Source organism: Podarcis cretensis (assembly GCF_951804945.1).
Source record: "Podarcis cretensis genome assembly, chromosome: 13".
NCBI lineage: Eukaryota > Metazoa > Chordata > Lepidosauria > Squamata > Lacertidae > Podarcis > Podarcis cretensis.
Genome location: NC_137182.1, coordinates 54,738,249 through 54,751,709, shown reverse-complemented (window position 1 = coordinate 54,751,709; position 13,461 = coordinate 54,738,249). Strand labels below are relative to the sequence as shown.

General features: G+C 50.5%; 1 protein-coding gene across 1 annotated transcript; it reads left to right on the top strand.

Moving 5' to 3' along the window:
- Positions 1 to 4,650: 4,650 nt before the first annotated feature.
- SOX15 (SRY-box transcription factor 15) lies at positions 4,651 to 11,591 on the top strand. The gene is made up of 2 exons (XM_079952140.1): positions 4,651 to 5,304; positions 11,090 to 11,591. The coding sequence occupies exons 1-2, from the start codon at positions 4,721 to 4,723 to the stop codon at positions 11,307 to 11,309; spliced, it is 804 nt and encodes a 267-aa protein (XP_079808266.1). The 5' UTR covers positions 4,651 to 4,720; the 3' UTR covers positions 11,310 to 11,591.
- Positions 11,592 to 13,461: the final 1,870 nt, after the last annotated feature.

The following is a 13,461-nucleotide window of genomic DNA, read 5'->3' as shown; positions in this document are numbered from 1 at the left end:
CTACTACATCGTTTCCAATAATCTATATATATTATATAACCTCATTGTCTCCATAGTACTTGCTACATTAGAAGTGTTATTGCAATCCTGCTTATGTTTCCATCTGCTTACAGTGGTCTCTAAGATAAATTATAAAGTCTTCCCATAATAATAATAATAATAATAATAATAATAATAATAATAATATATTTTTAATTGTTTATCTGCGAGTTTTTGTTGATTTTTAAAGGGAATCTAGCAAAAAGCTTCTCCCATTTTTACTCTGCCCAGAGTCTTTCCCTTCCGCCTCCCATCTCCACCCCCAAACTGGGAAAGGGTTCGGCTGTGGACATTCCTCCTCCAGGCTGCAGTTTGCTCAAATGCCCGGCTTTTGTCCCTAACAGCTGGCCCCAGGGAGGCCATTCACTTCCATTTGCAAGGTAATTTCTTCCTTATGTCCCTGTGAACTCGCCCTGAGGGGGGAAGAGAATGAAGATTTCATGGCATCAGGCCTGCAGGTGGAGGAGACCTTAAAGGGAAAGGCTCACAAATAAGGCCATTATCCTAGGGGATGTCTAGCCACAAATCCAACTCAATCGTGTAATGTTGGAAAATGTCGATCACATTTCCTACCTGGGCAGTTATCTTTCCACAAGGGCCGACATTGATGCCAAAATCCAGCATCGCCTGAGCTCTGCAAGTGCAGCTTTCTCCTGACTGAAGTGGTGAGTGTTTGAGGACTGGGACATTCGAAGGGAAACCATAATAATAATAATAATAATAATAATAATAATAATAATAATAATAATAATAATAATAATAATATTTGTACCCTGCCCATCTGGCTGGGTCTCCCCAGCCACTCTGGGCAGCTTCCAAAAAAGATTAAAAATACATTAGAATGTCACACATTAAAAACTTCCCTGAACAGGGCTGCTTTCAGATGTCTTCTACATGTCAGGTAGTTGTTTATTTCCTTGACATCTGGTGGGAGGGTGTTCCACAGGGCGGGGGCCACCACCGAGAAGGCCCTCTGCCTGGTTCCCTGTCACCTCTGCTTCTCGCAGGGAGGGAACCGTCAGAAGGCCCTCGGCGCTGGACCTCAGTGTTCAGGCAGAACAATGTTTACAAAGCTGTTGTCCTACCAACCTTACTGTCTGCTTGTGAAACATGGACCACTTATCATCGGCATTTCCAACTCCTCAAAATATTCCATCAACGGTGTCTCCGAAAATTTTTACACGTCATCTGGGAAGACAGGCAAACTAATGCCAGGGTACTGGAAGAAACAAAGATCACCAGTGTCGAAGCAATTATTCTTCGACATCAGCTTCGTTGGACTGGTCATGTTGTGTGGATGCCTGATGATCGTCTTCCAAAGCAACTCCTTTATTCCGAACTTAGAAATGGAAAGCGTAATGCTGGTGGTCAACAAAAGAGGTTTAAAGCAAGGCAAATCGTTAAAAATGTAGTATAAACACCGACAACTGGGAAACACTGGCCTGTGAGCGCTTCAGTTGGAGAACAGCCTTTACCAAAGGTGTCATGGGCTTTGAAGACACTCAAACTCAGGACGCAAGGGAGAAATGGGCTAAGAGGAAGGCATGCTTGGCAAATCCACACCGTGACTGACTTCCATCTGGAAACCAATGTCCCCACTGTGGAAGGACTTGTGGGTCCAGAATTGGCCTCCACAGTCACTTACGGACTCATTGTTAAAATTTTGTTTATGGGAGACAATCTTACTCGGCTATGAGGAAACGCCGAAGAAGAAGAAGAAGAAGAAGAAGAAGAAGAAGAAGAAGAAGAAGAAGAAGAAGAAGAAGAAGAAGACTTGCAGACTGTGGTGCTCTTCCGTTCAAAATGTGCAAAAGGAAAGCAGGCCCTCATCAAATTAAGAACCAGAGGAGAGACTGCTGAAAGCACTGCAGAGAGAAGAAACACCATTATGTACCTGTAGCAGCAAAACCGGAGGCCTTCGTCTGCCCCAGCTGCATCACAGAATAGTAGAGTTGGAAGGGACCCCTAAGGGCCATCTATCCCAACCCCCTGGCAGATGCGGGTTCAACCTCAGCTTGACAATATCTGAGGAAGGAGAGTCCGCCACCTCCTGAGTGCCACCGCCAAACAACTCTTACTTTCAGGAAGTTTTTATACTGCTTGGACTCGGGGATCGATTATTTCAAGGGGAGCATTGCCTCCAACCACTAGGCGAAGCTACCTGATGAGTTTCGAAACATAACTAAAATCAATCTCTGACTTTGCTAATATGAAAATGGCTTTTAAAAGTTTAAAAGGAGATAGGATATTAGTATATCAAGGATGGAATAGCAAATAAAGTGAATAATGCAACAATAACAAAAATAATAGTAGGTAAAGATCACACAAGGGATGCGGGTGGCGCTGTGGGTTAAACCACAGAGCCTAGGGCTTGCCGATCAGAAGGTCAGTGGTTCGAATCCCCACGACGGGGTGAGCTCCCGTTGCTCGGTCCCAGCTCCTGCCAACCTAGCAGTTCGAAAGCACGTCAAAGTGCAAGTAGATAAATAGGTACCGCTCCGGTGGGAAGGTAAACAGCGTTTTCGTGCACTGCTCTGGTTCGCCAGAAGCGGCTTAGTCCTGCTGGTCATGCGACCCGGAAGCTGTACGCCGGCTCCCTCGGCCAGTAAAGCGAGATGAGCGCTGCAACCCCAGAGTCAGCCACGATTGGACCTAATGGTCAGGGGTCCCTTTACCTTTACTAAAGCTCACACACAGGTGGCAGGAAGTACTGTGCTGCGGGGAAGGGAGGGGAAGGGATTAATTGAAATGGTTAAAGATTGGTATAGGATTTAAGAGATTTAAATTTTTATAAAGATTCTATAAGGAAAGCAGACCAAGGGACGCAGGTGGCGCTGTGGGTTAAAGCCTCAGCGCCTAGGGCTTGCCGATTGAAAGGTCGGCGGTTCGAATCCCTGCGGCGGGGTGCGCTCCCGCTGCTCGGTCCCAGCGCCTGCCAACCTAGCAGTTCGAAAGCACCTCCGGGTGCAAGTAGATAAATAGGGACCGCTTTATAGCGGGAAGGTAAACGGCGTTTCCGTGTGCGGCTCTGGCTCGCCAGAGCAGCGATGTCACGCTGGCCACGTGACCCGGAAGTGTCTCCGGACAGCGCTGGCCCCTGGCCTCTTAAGTGAGATGGGCGCACAACCCCAGAGTCTGTCAAGACTGGCCCGTACGGGCAGGGGTACCTTTACCTTTACCTTTTAAGGAAAGCAGAAAGCAGCAAGAAATATCAAGTAAAGGTATCGGAGGGGAGATCAGTGTAAATGAAAACATGAGACTTATGGTTCTATTACAAATGATTTTGTTTTGGAGTTGTCTGCTTATTTTGGAGTTGTTTGTTGTTAAGAATGTATATTATGTGAATAAAATAATAAAGGATTTGAGACAGGGGGGAAAAGGAAAAGAAATAAAAAAAGGCTTTGTTTCACTCTATACTATTCTCCTCCTTTTATTTGAGATTTTTGCTTTTATCTTCATCCCAGGGTGAAATCTGAAACCCTCCTGGCACCTCCGAGAGGCCAAATCAATTAGGCCTCTATCTCTTCCTATACTCCCTTTTAAGACAGACCAGTGCACAGACTTTTATGACTTTTTAACACCAAGGCAGCGTTTTTCTCTTCCTTGGTTGGCTTAGTAAAGGAATTGGCCTGCTGTGGATTTTGGGAGGGGGCAAATATATCTCTCTCCCCCTTTTTCACCCCTAAAAAAAAAATTCCAGACCTGCTAGTTCCAAGGGATGTAAGGACAGAAGGAGTTATAGAAATGTGTAGCTGGAAGGGACCCCTAACGGCCATCTAGTCCAACCCCCGGTAAAATAAAGATTTCCCCTCCCTATCTAATCCTACAAGAATGACTGCAGTCCTGGGCACGCTTATTTATCAATCATTGCCATTTCAATAATTTCTCGGCTGCTTTCCTTTTATCGAAATAAAAGCACTGCCCCAGGCGTCTGACCACAGCATGCAGTCAAACAAAACACCAATCGCTAAAAAAAAAAAGATCGCCAACAATTACGGCCCCAAAGAGAAGTCGCTTTGAGTTCTTTTTGGAAGGGAAAAAACCCATCTAAATAATTATGCAATCAATCAATCAATCAATCAATCAATCAATGAAATGCAGCCTGCGAACTTCATTTGCTATTTTGCCCCGATCCGGCAGCTTGTGCGCGCTTGGGAACCGTCTCATTCTCATTCTCTCTCTGCACGTGCTCAGAGGCACTCTTGCCCACCCCCACATTCGCCATTCGCTCCTATTTCAGAGAATCAGAGGTTCCGCGCTAGGACGAAGCCGCCGCCGCCTCCTCCTCCTCCTCCTCCTCCTCCTCCTCATTATTATTATTATTATTATTATTATTATTATTATTATTATTATTATTTTATTTATATCCCGCCCTCCCCAGCCAAAGCCGGGCTCAGAGCGGCTAACAACAGTAAAATAATACAGCATTCTAAAATCAATTCATTCTAAAATCAGTTCAACGGATGGAGCTTCCCAAATTGGAGGGCGAGCGAGGAGTTAAAACAGGGAGGAGCGTGGCCGATGCTGAGGGAGGCGTGTCTCCCACCATGCCCCGCCCTCCTCCCTTATATAAGCTCCGGCGCTGCGCTTTGCCCATGCCGTCTTGCCTGCAGCTTCTTCACCGGCCGGCGGGCTCCCCCGAGGTCCTCTAGTCGGCGCGCCCCCATCGAAGGAGGAGGAGATGTTCGCCGCTTTCCCCGCGGAAGCTCCGCCGCAGCAAGAGCTCGGAGGGGCCCCGATCCCTGCTGCTGCCGCCGCCCCTCGGGCTCTTCCTCCTCCTCCTGCCCCCGAGGACCCCCTGGAGAAAGTAAAGCGCCCTATGAACGCCTTCATGGTGTGGTCGAGCGCGCAAAGGCGCAAGATGGCACAGGAACACCCCAAAATGCACAACTCGGAGATCTCCAAGCGCCTGGGCGCCGCCTGGAAACTGCTGCCCGACGCCGAGAAGCGGCCCTTCGTGGACGAGGCCAAGCGCCTCCGGGCTCTGCACATGAAGGACTACCCCGATTATAAGTACCGGCCCCGGCGCAAGGGCGGATCCGGGCGCGCACGGGACAAGGGCGCAGCGGCAGCAGCCTCGCCAGGAGCCTTTCCGTGCGCCCCGACGGCCGAGACGCGCGCCTGGAGCGCATACGCCGCCGCCGCCGCCGCGCCAGGAGGGACCCCCGACGGCAGGGGCGCCTGCTACCCCTACGAGCTCGCCCAAGGAGCACCCGGAGGCGGAGGAGGAGGAGGCTACGGGGCCGGATCCGCCGCGCCCTACAGGTGAGCAAGAAGAGCAGCCCCGACGGCGCGCGGTGGGGATGGGTGGCTCGGGGGGTGGTTTTGGTGATGGTGCGTAATGCTCGGAGGAGACCCCTCGGGACGCTTTGAGCGCAGGGAGGGACGCTTCGAGTTCGGTCCTGCTCGCGAGTAGACCCTCTGGAGTTTGGAAGGGGCGTACGACGTCCACTGGGTGGTAGGTGAGCTCTACTCCGGAGTAAGCGCGTGGAAACTGTAGACCTTGCGTAGCCGCGTCCGTAGGTTTCCGCGGGTTGGAGGCGAGCCCTACTTGGGAGGAGGCGCATTGGATTTTTACACCCTGGGAAGCAACGTCCGTTAACTTCAATGGGCTGTAGGTAAGCCCTACTCTGAGTAGACGTTTTTAAAATACTTTTTATTAAAGCGGAGTAAACGCGTGGAAACTTTAGACCCCAGGTAGCAATGTCCTAGATTTCAGTGGGGTTGTGGGTGAGCCCTACTCGTGAGTAGGAAGCTCTTTAGATCTAGGGTCGAAACGTCCGTAGACTGCAGTGGGTTGGAGGTGAGCCCTACTCTGGAGTAGGCGCATTGAAGCTCTTGCGCCTTGGGAGTTAGTGGTGTCCTTTAATGTCAATGGGTTCTATGCGCAATTAGTCCTACTCGGAGCAAAACTTGGTCTCATTTCAGCGAGAAGTTTGGGAAGCTCTCCTCGGAGTAAACCCATTGAAACTCTGAGGCCTCGGGGGTAGCGATGTCCAGTTTCAAGGGGCTGCGTGCAGTGCTGTCTCTACTCAAAAGTAGACTCACGGAAGCACTTGGACTTCGGGTGGCAGCAACGCCAGTTCACTTCACTGGGTTGCATCAAGCAGTCGCTTCTGCTCAGAGTAGACCCATTAAAAATAATGAAAATGGCTGTTACTTTCAGTGGAGCTACTCGGATCAAGGCTTGGTTTGATGCATCGCAATGAGGGCGACTAATGCCGCAATAAATAATTTGGACCACATTTGGAGCTTCTCGTGGCGAAAACCTTTCCTCCCTTCTAGCCTCCTTGCAGGCGATCCTGTGCGTGCTTACTCGCGAGTAAGCTCCGCAGTGTCCTTCCCAGCTGTGTGGGTGGGTGGGGGCTGCGATCCTGTGCGTGCTTCCCTGCGGAGGAAGCTGCAGGGAAGCGCAGCGGGAGGGTTTACTTTGGAGAAAAACCAGGCCTAAGCACTGTGCGCTTGGTGGATCGGGACCATTTCGGCTTCTCACGAAACGGACTTACTGGATTTGCCTTCAGCTGAGCGTGCGAGAGGAGCCTTCCTCTTGCTTTACAAAAGCACCGAAGGGAAGAGTGAGGGGGAAGAAAAGGAAAAAGAGAAAATCTCCGTTTGGTTTCCTATCCAGCCAGAAATCCCATCCCGTGTTCCGATTTGCAGGAATGTTTGAACGTGTGCAACCAAGAACCTCCCGTTTATTTATTTAGTTGCATTTACATCCCAGGTCCTAGTCCTGCGCTCTAACCACTATGCACCACCACCGGCTTATAAATCAGGTTTTGTGTTTCTCTTTTTCCAAATTAAGCACCTCTTTTTGCATCACCAAAAAAATGTGTTTTTTCTTTAAATTGCGTCTATCTGGAATGAGGGACAGGGGAACTCCTTGCTGCAGTTCCTCAGGAACTGCCTGCCCAGAGGCTGCTGCAATTGGCTGCTAAATTCCTGCGGTCCAGGATTCAGTTCTGAGATCTGTGCTGGAGACAGGTTTTCCGGAATTGGCTTAAGTGTCATCTATGGAGATAAGCTTTTCAGCTGCTGATTGTGTTACAAGAGCCGGACACCTGGGTTCTCCGGAGGAGGGAGGTGCCCTTTCCGCACATCTGCTTCCAAATGTTGTTTCTAGGGCAAGATAAAAACTTCTTTTTGTGGGGAGAACGCAGGGATTTTTTTTTTTTGCAGAGAATCTAGGAGTCCCTACCCACCTTAAATGATAAAATTAAAACACTGCTTGAATTGTGTTTGTTTAAAAAAGATACAGCCCCACAACCTGAAAGCGGAGATCAAGCAAGAAAAGAGAACTGTGATTCGAAACTTTAAACAAGTTGAAATAACAATAGACTACAAAAGATGATTTAAAATTTCATCCGCCGCCTTTGCTGCCACACGAGTTGAGAACCCAGATTGCCCCATGTCCCTTTACAAAAAATAAAATTCTGCCTCCCTGTATTTGGGGGACCCAGGAGTCCTGCCCCCCTTTGTTTGGGGGACCCAGGAGTTCTGCCACTCCTCTGTTTGGGGGACCCAGGAGTCCTGCCCCCCTCTGTTTGGGGGACCCAGGAGTTTCCACTCCTCTGTTTGGGGGACCCAGGAGTCCTGCCCCCCTCTGTTTGGGGGACCCAGGAGTCCTGCCCCCCTCTGTTTGGGGGACCCAGGAGTTCTGCCACTCCTCTGTTTGGGGGACCCAGGAGTCCTGCCTTCCACCCCGGGGCTGCGCTTCTTCTTCCTGGAGAGATACCCAGTGCCCTGGCTTGCTGCCCCAGATCTGTCTCAGCGTCATGCCCCGGCAAAGCTGGGTGCGGCCCCCCCACCCCCACCCAGGGGGTTGCCAGCTCCTTGGGTGCTCTCCAGGGTGCATCATCGCCCTGCCCTGCGCCAGACACGCAAAGGGGAGCCCTGCCCCTGAGGTCGTGACCGAGGGTGGCCTAACTCGCACTCGCACCCAAGCCGCTTGGCATGTGGGGTGGGGAGGGAGGAGGAGGCATGGGAGAGGCAAGCCTTGCGGGTGCCATGGTGGAGAAGCAGGACTCCTGGGTCCCCTAAACTGAGGGAGGGCAGGACTCCTGGGTCCCACAAACAGAGGGGGAGGCAGGACTCCTGGGTCCCTGAAACAGAGGGAGGCAGGACTCCTGGGTCCCTGAAACAGAGGGGGGCAGGACTCCTGGGTCCCCGAAACAGAGGGAGGCAGGACTCCTGGGTCCCCGAAACAGAGGGAGGCAGGACTCCTGGGTCCCCGAAACAGAGGGAGGCAGGACTCCTGGGTCCCACAAACAGAGGGGGAGGCAGGACTCCTGGGTCCCACAAACAGAGGGGGAGGCAGGACTCCTGGGTCCCCGAAACAGAGAGAGGGCAGGACTCCTGGGTCCCCGAAACAGTGGGGACGCAGGACTCCTGGGTCCCTGAAACAGAGTGGAGAGCCAGACTCCTGGGTCCCTGAAACAGAGGGAGGCAGGACTCCTGGGTCCCCCAAACAGAGGGGGAGGCAGGACTCCTGGGTCCCCCAAACACAGGGGAAAGGTTTGAGGATGGAGAGTGGTGGTCTGTATTCCGGGGACCCCTGGGGAGGCGGGCGGGAGTCTGCTGGGTGAGGAGGGGCTGGCAGGCAGGCAGGCAGGTCCGGACAGGTTTGGGGGCTCTCAGCCAAAACTGGAAGAACAGGCTGGCGTGGAATGCAGGCCCGCCCCACAGGCCCCGGGGGATTAGCTTTCTCTCTCCTCTTCCCGCAGGTGGCGAAGGGCTGGGCCCCGGCAGGTGCTCTCCTGGGGTTATGGCCACCTCACAGCCTAGTGCACAACACTCCCGGATTGTGAGCATTGGAAAGGGGTCCCTCAAAGGTCATCCAGCCCAACCCCGGTGGTTGGCCGATTTAGGGCGGGCGAAAGAAAGTTAGACGGCGGAACTCCCTGCCACCAGAGGCAGTGGTGGCTACGAACTAGGCTATATAAAAGAGGATTATTCCATTGTTTTTTACCTTTATATCCCGGCCCTTTTGCTTGAAGATGGCTTCTCTCCCTGATTCCCTCTCCGTTTTGTCATCACAACAGCTTTGTGAGGTAGGACAGGCGCTGAGAGGCAGCGACAGCGAGCTTCAGGGTTGAGTGGGGAGATTTGAAGCCAGGTCTTTGCGAGGGCCTAGTCTGACATGCTGGCTCTTGTAATAATAATAATAATTAGTGAATAAATATATCCAATACTATATAGATCCATGGCTATGGGGTGATACACAAATTTAATAAAAAACAACAAACACATTGTTGCCCTCCTACACAAACTGGAGAAGTTCCCCTCCAATGTCTTACAATATTAGATTTATTTTTTAAAATATACTTTTCAGATATATACATTTCACTGATTTTACATTCATTTGAACATTTTAAAACTTCCTTCCCCCTCTTCCTGCGTTTTCTTAATTTGATTTTTCATATATTCTGCCATATCCAAATTAGTGAAACTTAGAGAAGGATTTTAGAGATGTAACAAGAATTTGCTCTCTGGTGTGGCTTCAGGGCTCGGGTTATTTACGTATATTAACATTATTTAATTTGTTATAGCGGCTTTTTCCTCCCGGAAGCCTCAGGCTGTGCTGCGAATGCTTCTTCGAAATCACTTTTTCTATTCACACAACAACCCTGTAGTGTAGGTCAGGCTGAGAGAGACGTCCAGTTAAGGTTCATGACAGAGTGGGGAATTCGAACCCGGGTCTCTTCCCCTGACGCTCTTAACCAGGCCTAGGCAAACTCTGGCCCTCCAGATGTTTTGAGACTACAACTCCCATCATCCCTGACCACTGGTCTTGTTAGCTAGGGATGATGGGAGTTGTAGTCCCAAAACATCTGGAGGGCCGGTGTTTGCCTCTATGCCTGCCTTTAACCATTGCACCACGCAGCCCGAAACCGCTTAATCGCCAGGGTTTCGAAGGCCCGTGCAATAAGAAAACCAGGCCTATATTAGATAGATAATATACGAGAAGGGAAAGGTCCACAAGGGATTTTTGAGCCGTGTGATAAGGAAATCGCTTTATAAGAAGTGATTAGTCTTTTAGACTAATCATCTGAAGGCAGCCCTGTTTAGGGAAGCTTTTAATGTTTGGTGCATTACTGTATTTTAATATTTGGTTGGAAGCTGTCCAGAGTGGCTGGGGAAACCCAGCCAGAGGGGCAGGGTATAAAATAACAATAATAATAATAATAATAATAATAATAATAATAATAATAGGAGGAGGAGGAGGAAGAGGAAGAAGAAGATATGGAGTAAATACAAAGGAAAACATACTTACCTTCGTTGTACGTTTGTCTTTTAAAGCAATACAGATTTACTCAAAAAAGCAGGCCTGCCAGGAGAGCCCTGGTAGACTCTTCCTGAGAATGGAGGTTCTATTTCTGAATACCCATATTATATATGGGGTGGGGGACTGGCTCCCGGGTTTCCTTGGGTGGTTAATTGGCCGCTGGGGGCCTCTGTGGATGTTGTTCTCGCCAGCTCCTCCTCCTCCTGTTAAAACAGGATCCTTGAGATTTACGGATTTTGAGACTGGAGAAAGTCCTTATTAATGCAGCACTGTTAACCTGTGGAACTCCCTGCCACAAGTAGGCAGTGATGGCCACTAATAATCTCGATGGCTTTAAAAGAGGAGGAGCCATCCATGGAGGAGGAGAGGTCTAGGTCCAGGATGGAGGCGGCAATACTCCTCTCCCAAAAAGCACTTTTTTGGGCGCGTGGGGGCACCTGGTAAAAAAATATTTTATGTATCAGGCGCCATGCAGAACTGCTGATGTCAAGTATGTGTATGAATATTCTTCCATTTCAGAAGTGTGAGGTGGGCTGGGGAAGATTGGTCGGTGTTTGTGCCGGCTGCTGGGAATTGTAGGGGAAAACTACAGTTCCCGAGTCTCCGTGGGGGAGTTTGTGCGCACCGGGCGCGCTTTAAATGTGTGGGTTGGGATGGATGACCTTTGGGGGGGGTTGTCCCCTTGCAACGGTGTGGTTTTGTGCCTGCGAGGTGATCCTAGCGGGCAGTGCTACAACTCCCAACACCCTCTCTTTGTTTCCGCAGCACCCTGACGTACGGCGCCCAGCCCTCCCCGGTGATGACTACAATGATCAAACAAGAAGGCGGCTTGCAGCAGTTTCACCACTCCTTCGGCGACTTCCATGACGTGATGACAGCTTATTCCCTGCAAGCGTGCGATGTTGCGGAGGGGGCGCCCCAATACTGCATTTCCCAGCACCCCTACTTGGGGTTCAGCAACACACCTCCACTGACCCACCTTTAACCGGTTTGAAGGTGGCGGAGAAAGGACTGATTTGATTTGGGGGGGTTTTTTTTGGGGGGGTGTTGGTTTGGGGGCTGTTTTATTTCCCCAGCTTTCGTGCAAAAGGGGATAAACTTAATTTCACTTGTGCACAAATTTGTGTCTTGCGTATATTGAAGCGGGAAGATATGTACAGGACATTTTTTTTTCTTTTTTTACCTTAAGAAATGAAGGAAACGGGAAACTCTTAAGGGTGGGGGGGGGTGGGTCCCAATTCCTGCTAGCAGGGATTCCTCGTTTGGGTGGGTGGGGGGTTATATTTTGCTAACTACTTTTTTAAACAAGTTTTTATATTAAAAAAAGGAATAAAAGCTGTTTGTGTGAAAGACCCCGGTTTGTGGGATGCAATGGTGAGGGGGGGGGGGTGCTTGCAGGCTCTTGGCAAATTGTAGAGTTGGAAAAGGGAGACCCAAATATCATCTAGACCAACGTGTCCAGAGGAGGGCAACCAAAATGGTCAAAGGCCTGGAAACGATGCCTTATGAGGAACGGCTAAGGGAGCTGGGCATGTTTAGCCTGGAGAAGAGGAGGTTAAGGGGAGATATGATAGCCATGTTCCAATATATAAAAGGATGTCACATAGAGGAGGGAGAAAGGTTGTTTTCTGCTGCTCCAGAGAAGCGGACACGGAGCACTGGCTCCAAACTACAAGAAAGAAGATTCCACCTAAACATTAGGAAGAACTTCCTGACAGTAAGAGCTGTTTGACAGTGGAATTTGCTGCCCAGGAGTGTGGTGGAGTCTCCTTCTTTGGAGGTCTTTAAGCAGAGGCTTGGCAACCATATGTCAGGAGTGCTCTGATGGTGTTTCCTGCTTGGCAGGGGGTTGGACTCGATGGCCCTTGGGGTCTCTTCCAATTCTAGGATTCTAACCCCGGACCCCGCAAGGCAGGAATTTCAGCCGGGACACTATGGAGCAGCAAAATAGTGCCCCTCGGTTGCCTTGGACCACAACTTCCTGGCGAAGTTTACAGCTGGCCATGTGTCTGGGTTGCTGTGCTTCGTGCGCGGAAGCGGGTTGGGCTACATGACCTTGTGGTGTCCCTTCCAAATTCTGCGAAGAGTGGCCGAGGAAGTCTGGAAATGCTTGGAAATCTGTAGCTGCAAAGGTGCAAAGATGGCTGGAAGTTATAAGGGGGATAGAAGCACAGGGAACTGCCCATACAGAGTCATGGATATAATAATATAATAATAATAATTTATTTATACCCCGCCCATCTGGCTGGGCTTCCCCAGCCACTCCGGGCGGCTTCTAACCAAATATTAAAATACAGTAATGCATCAAATGTTAAAAGCTTCCCTAAACAGGGCTGCCTTCAGATGTCTTTTAAAAAGAAGATAGCTGCTTATTTCCTTCACATCTGAAGGGAGGGCGTTCCACAGGACGGGCGCCACCACCGAGAAGGCCCTCTGCCTGATTCCTTGTAACCTCACTTCTCGCAGGGAGGGAACCGCTAGAAGGCCCTCGGAGCTGGACCTCAGTGTCCAGGCTGGACGATGGGGGTGGAGACGCTCCTTCAGGTCTACTGGGCTTTTCAGGCCATTTAGGGCTTTCAAGGTCAGCACCAACACTTGGAATTGTGATTGGAAACATACTGGGAGCCAATGTAGGTCTTTCAGGACCGGTGTTATGTGGTCTACCAGTCCGCAGTCTGGCTGCCGCATTCTGGATTAATTGTAGTTTCTGGGTCACCTTCAAAACGTAGAGCGCATGGCAGTAGTCCAAGCGGGAGATAAACCAAAGCATGCACCACTCTGGCGAGACAGTCTGTGGGCAGGGAGGGTCTCATCCTGTGTACCAGACGGAGCTGGCAGACAGCTGCCCTGGACACAGATTTGACCTGCGCCTCCATGGACAGCGGTGAGTCCAGAATGACTCCCAGGCTGCGCACCTGGTCCTTCGGGGGCACAGTTGCCCCATTCAGGACCAGGGAGTCCCCCACACCTGCCTGCCCCCTGTCCCCCCAAAACAGTCCTTCTGAATACTGGACCGAGCGAGCCCACGGGCAGCAGGTTTCAGGAAGGGAATCCCCATTGGGACCTTCTTCACGCCAAGCAGCTGTCCTCCTACTGAGCTACGGTTGTTCCCTTGAAAATGAAGGAAGTTGCTAATC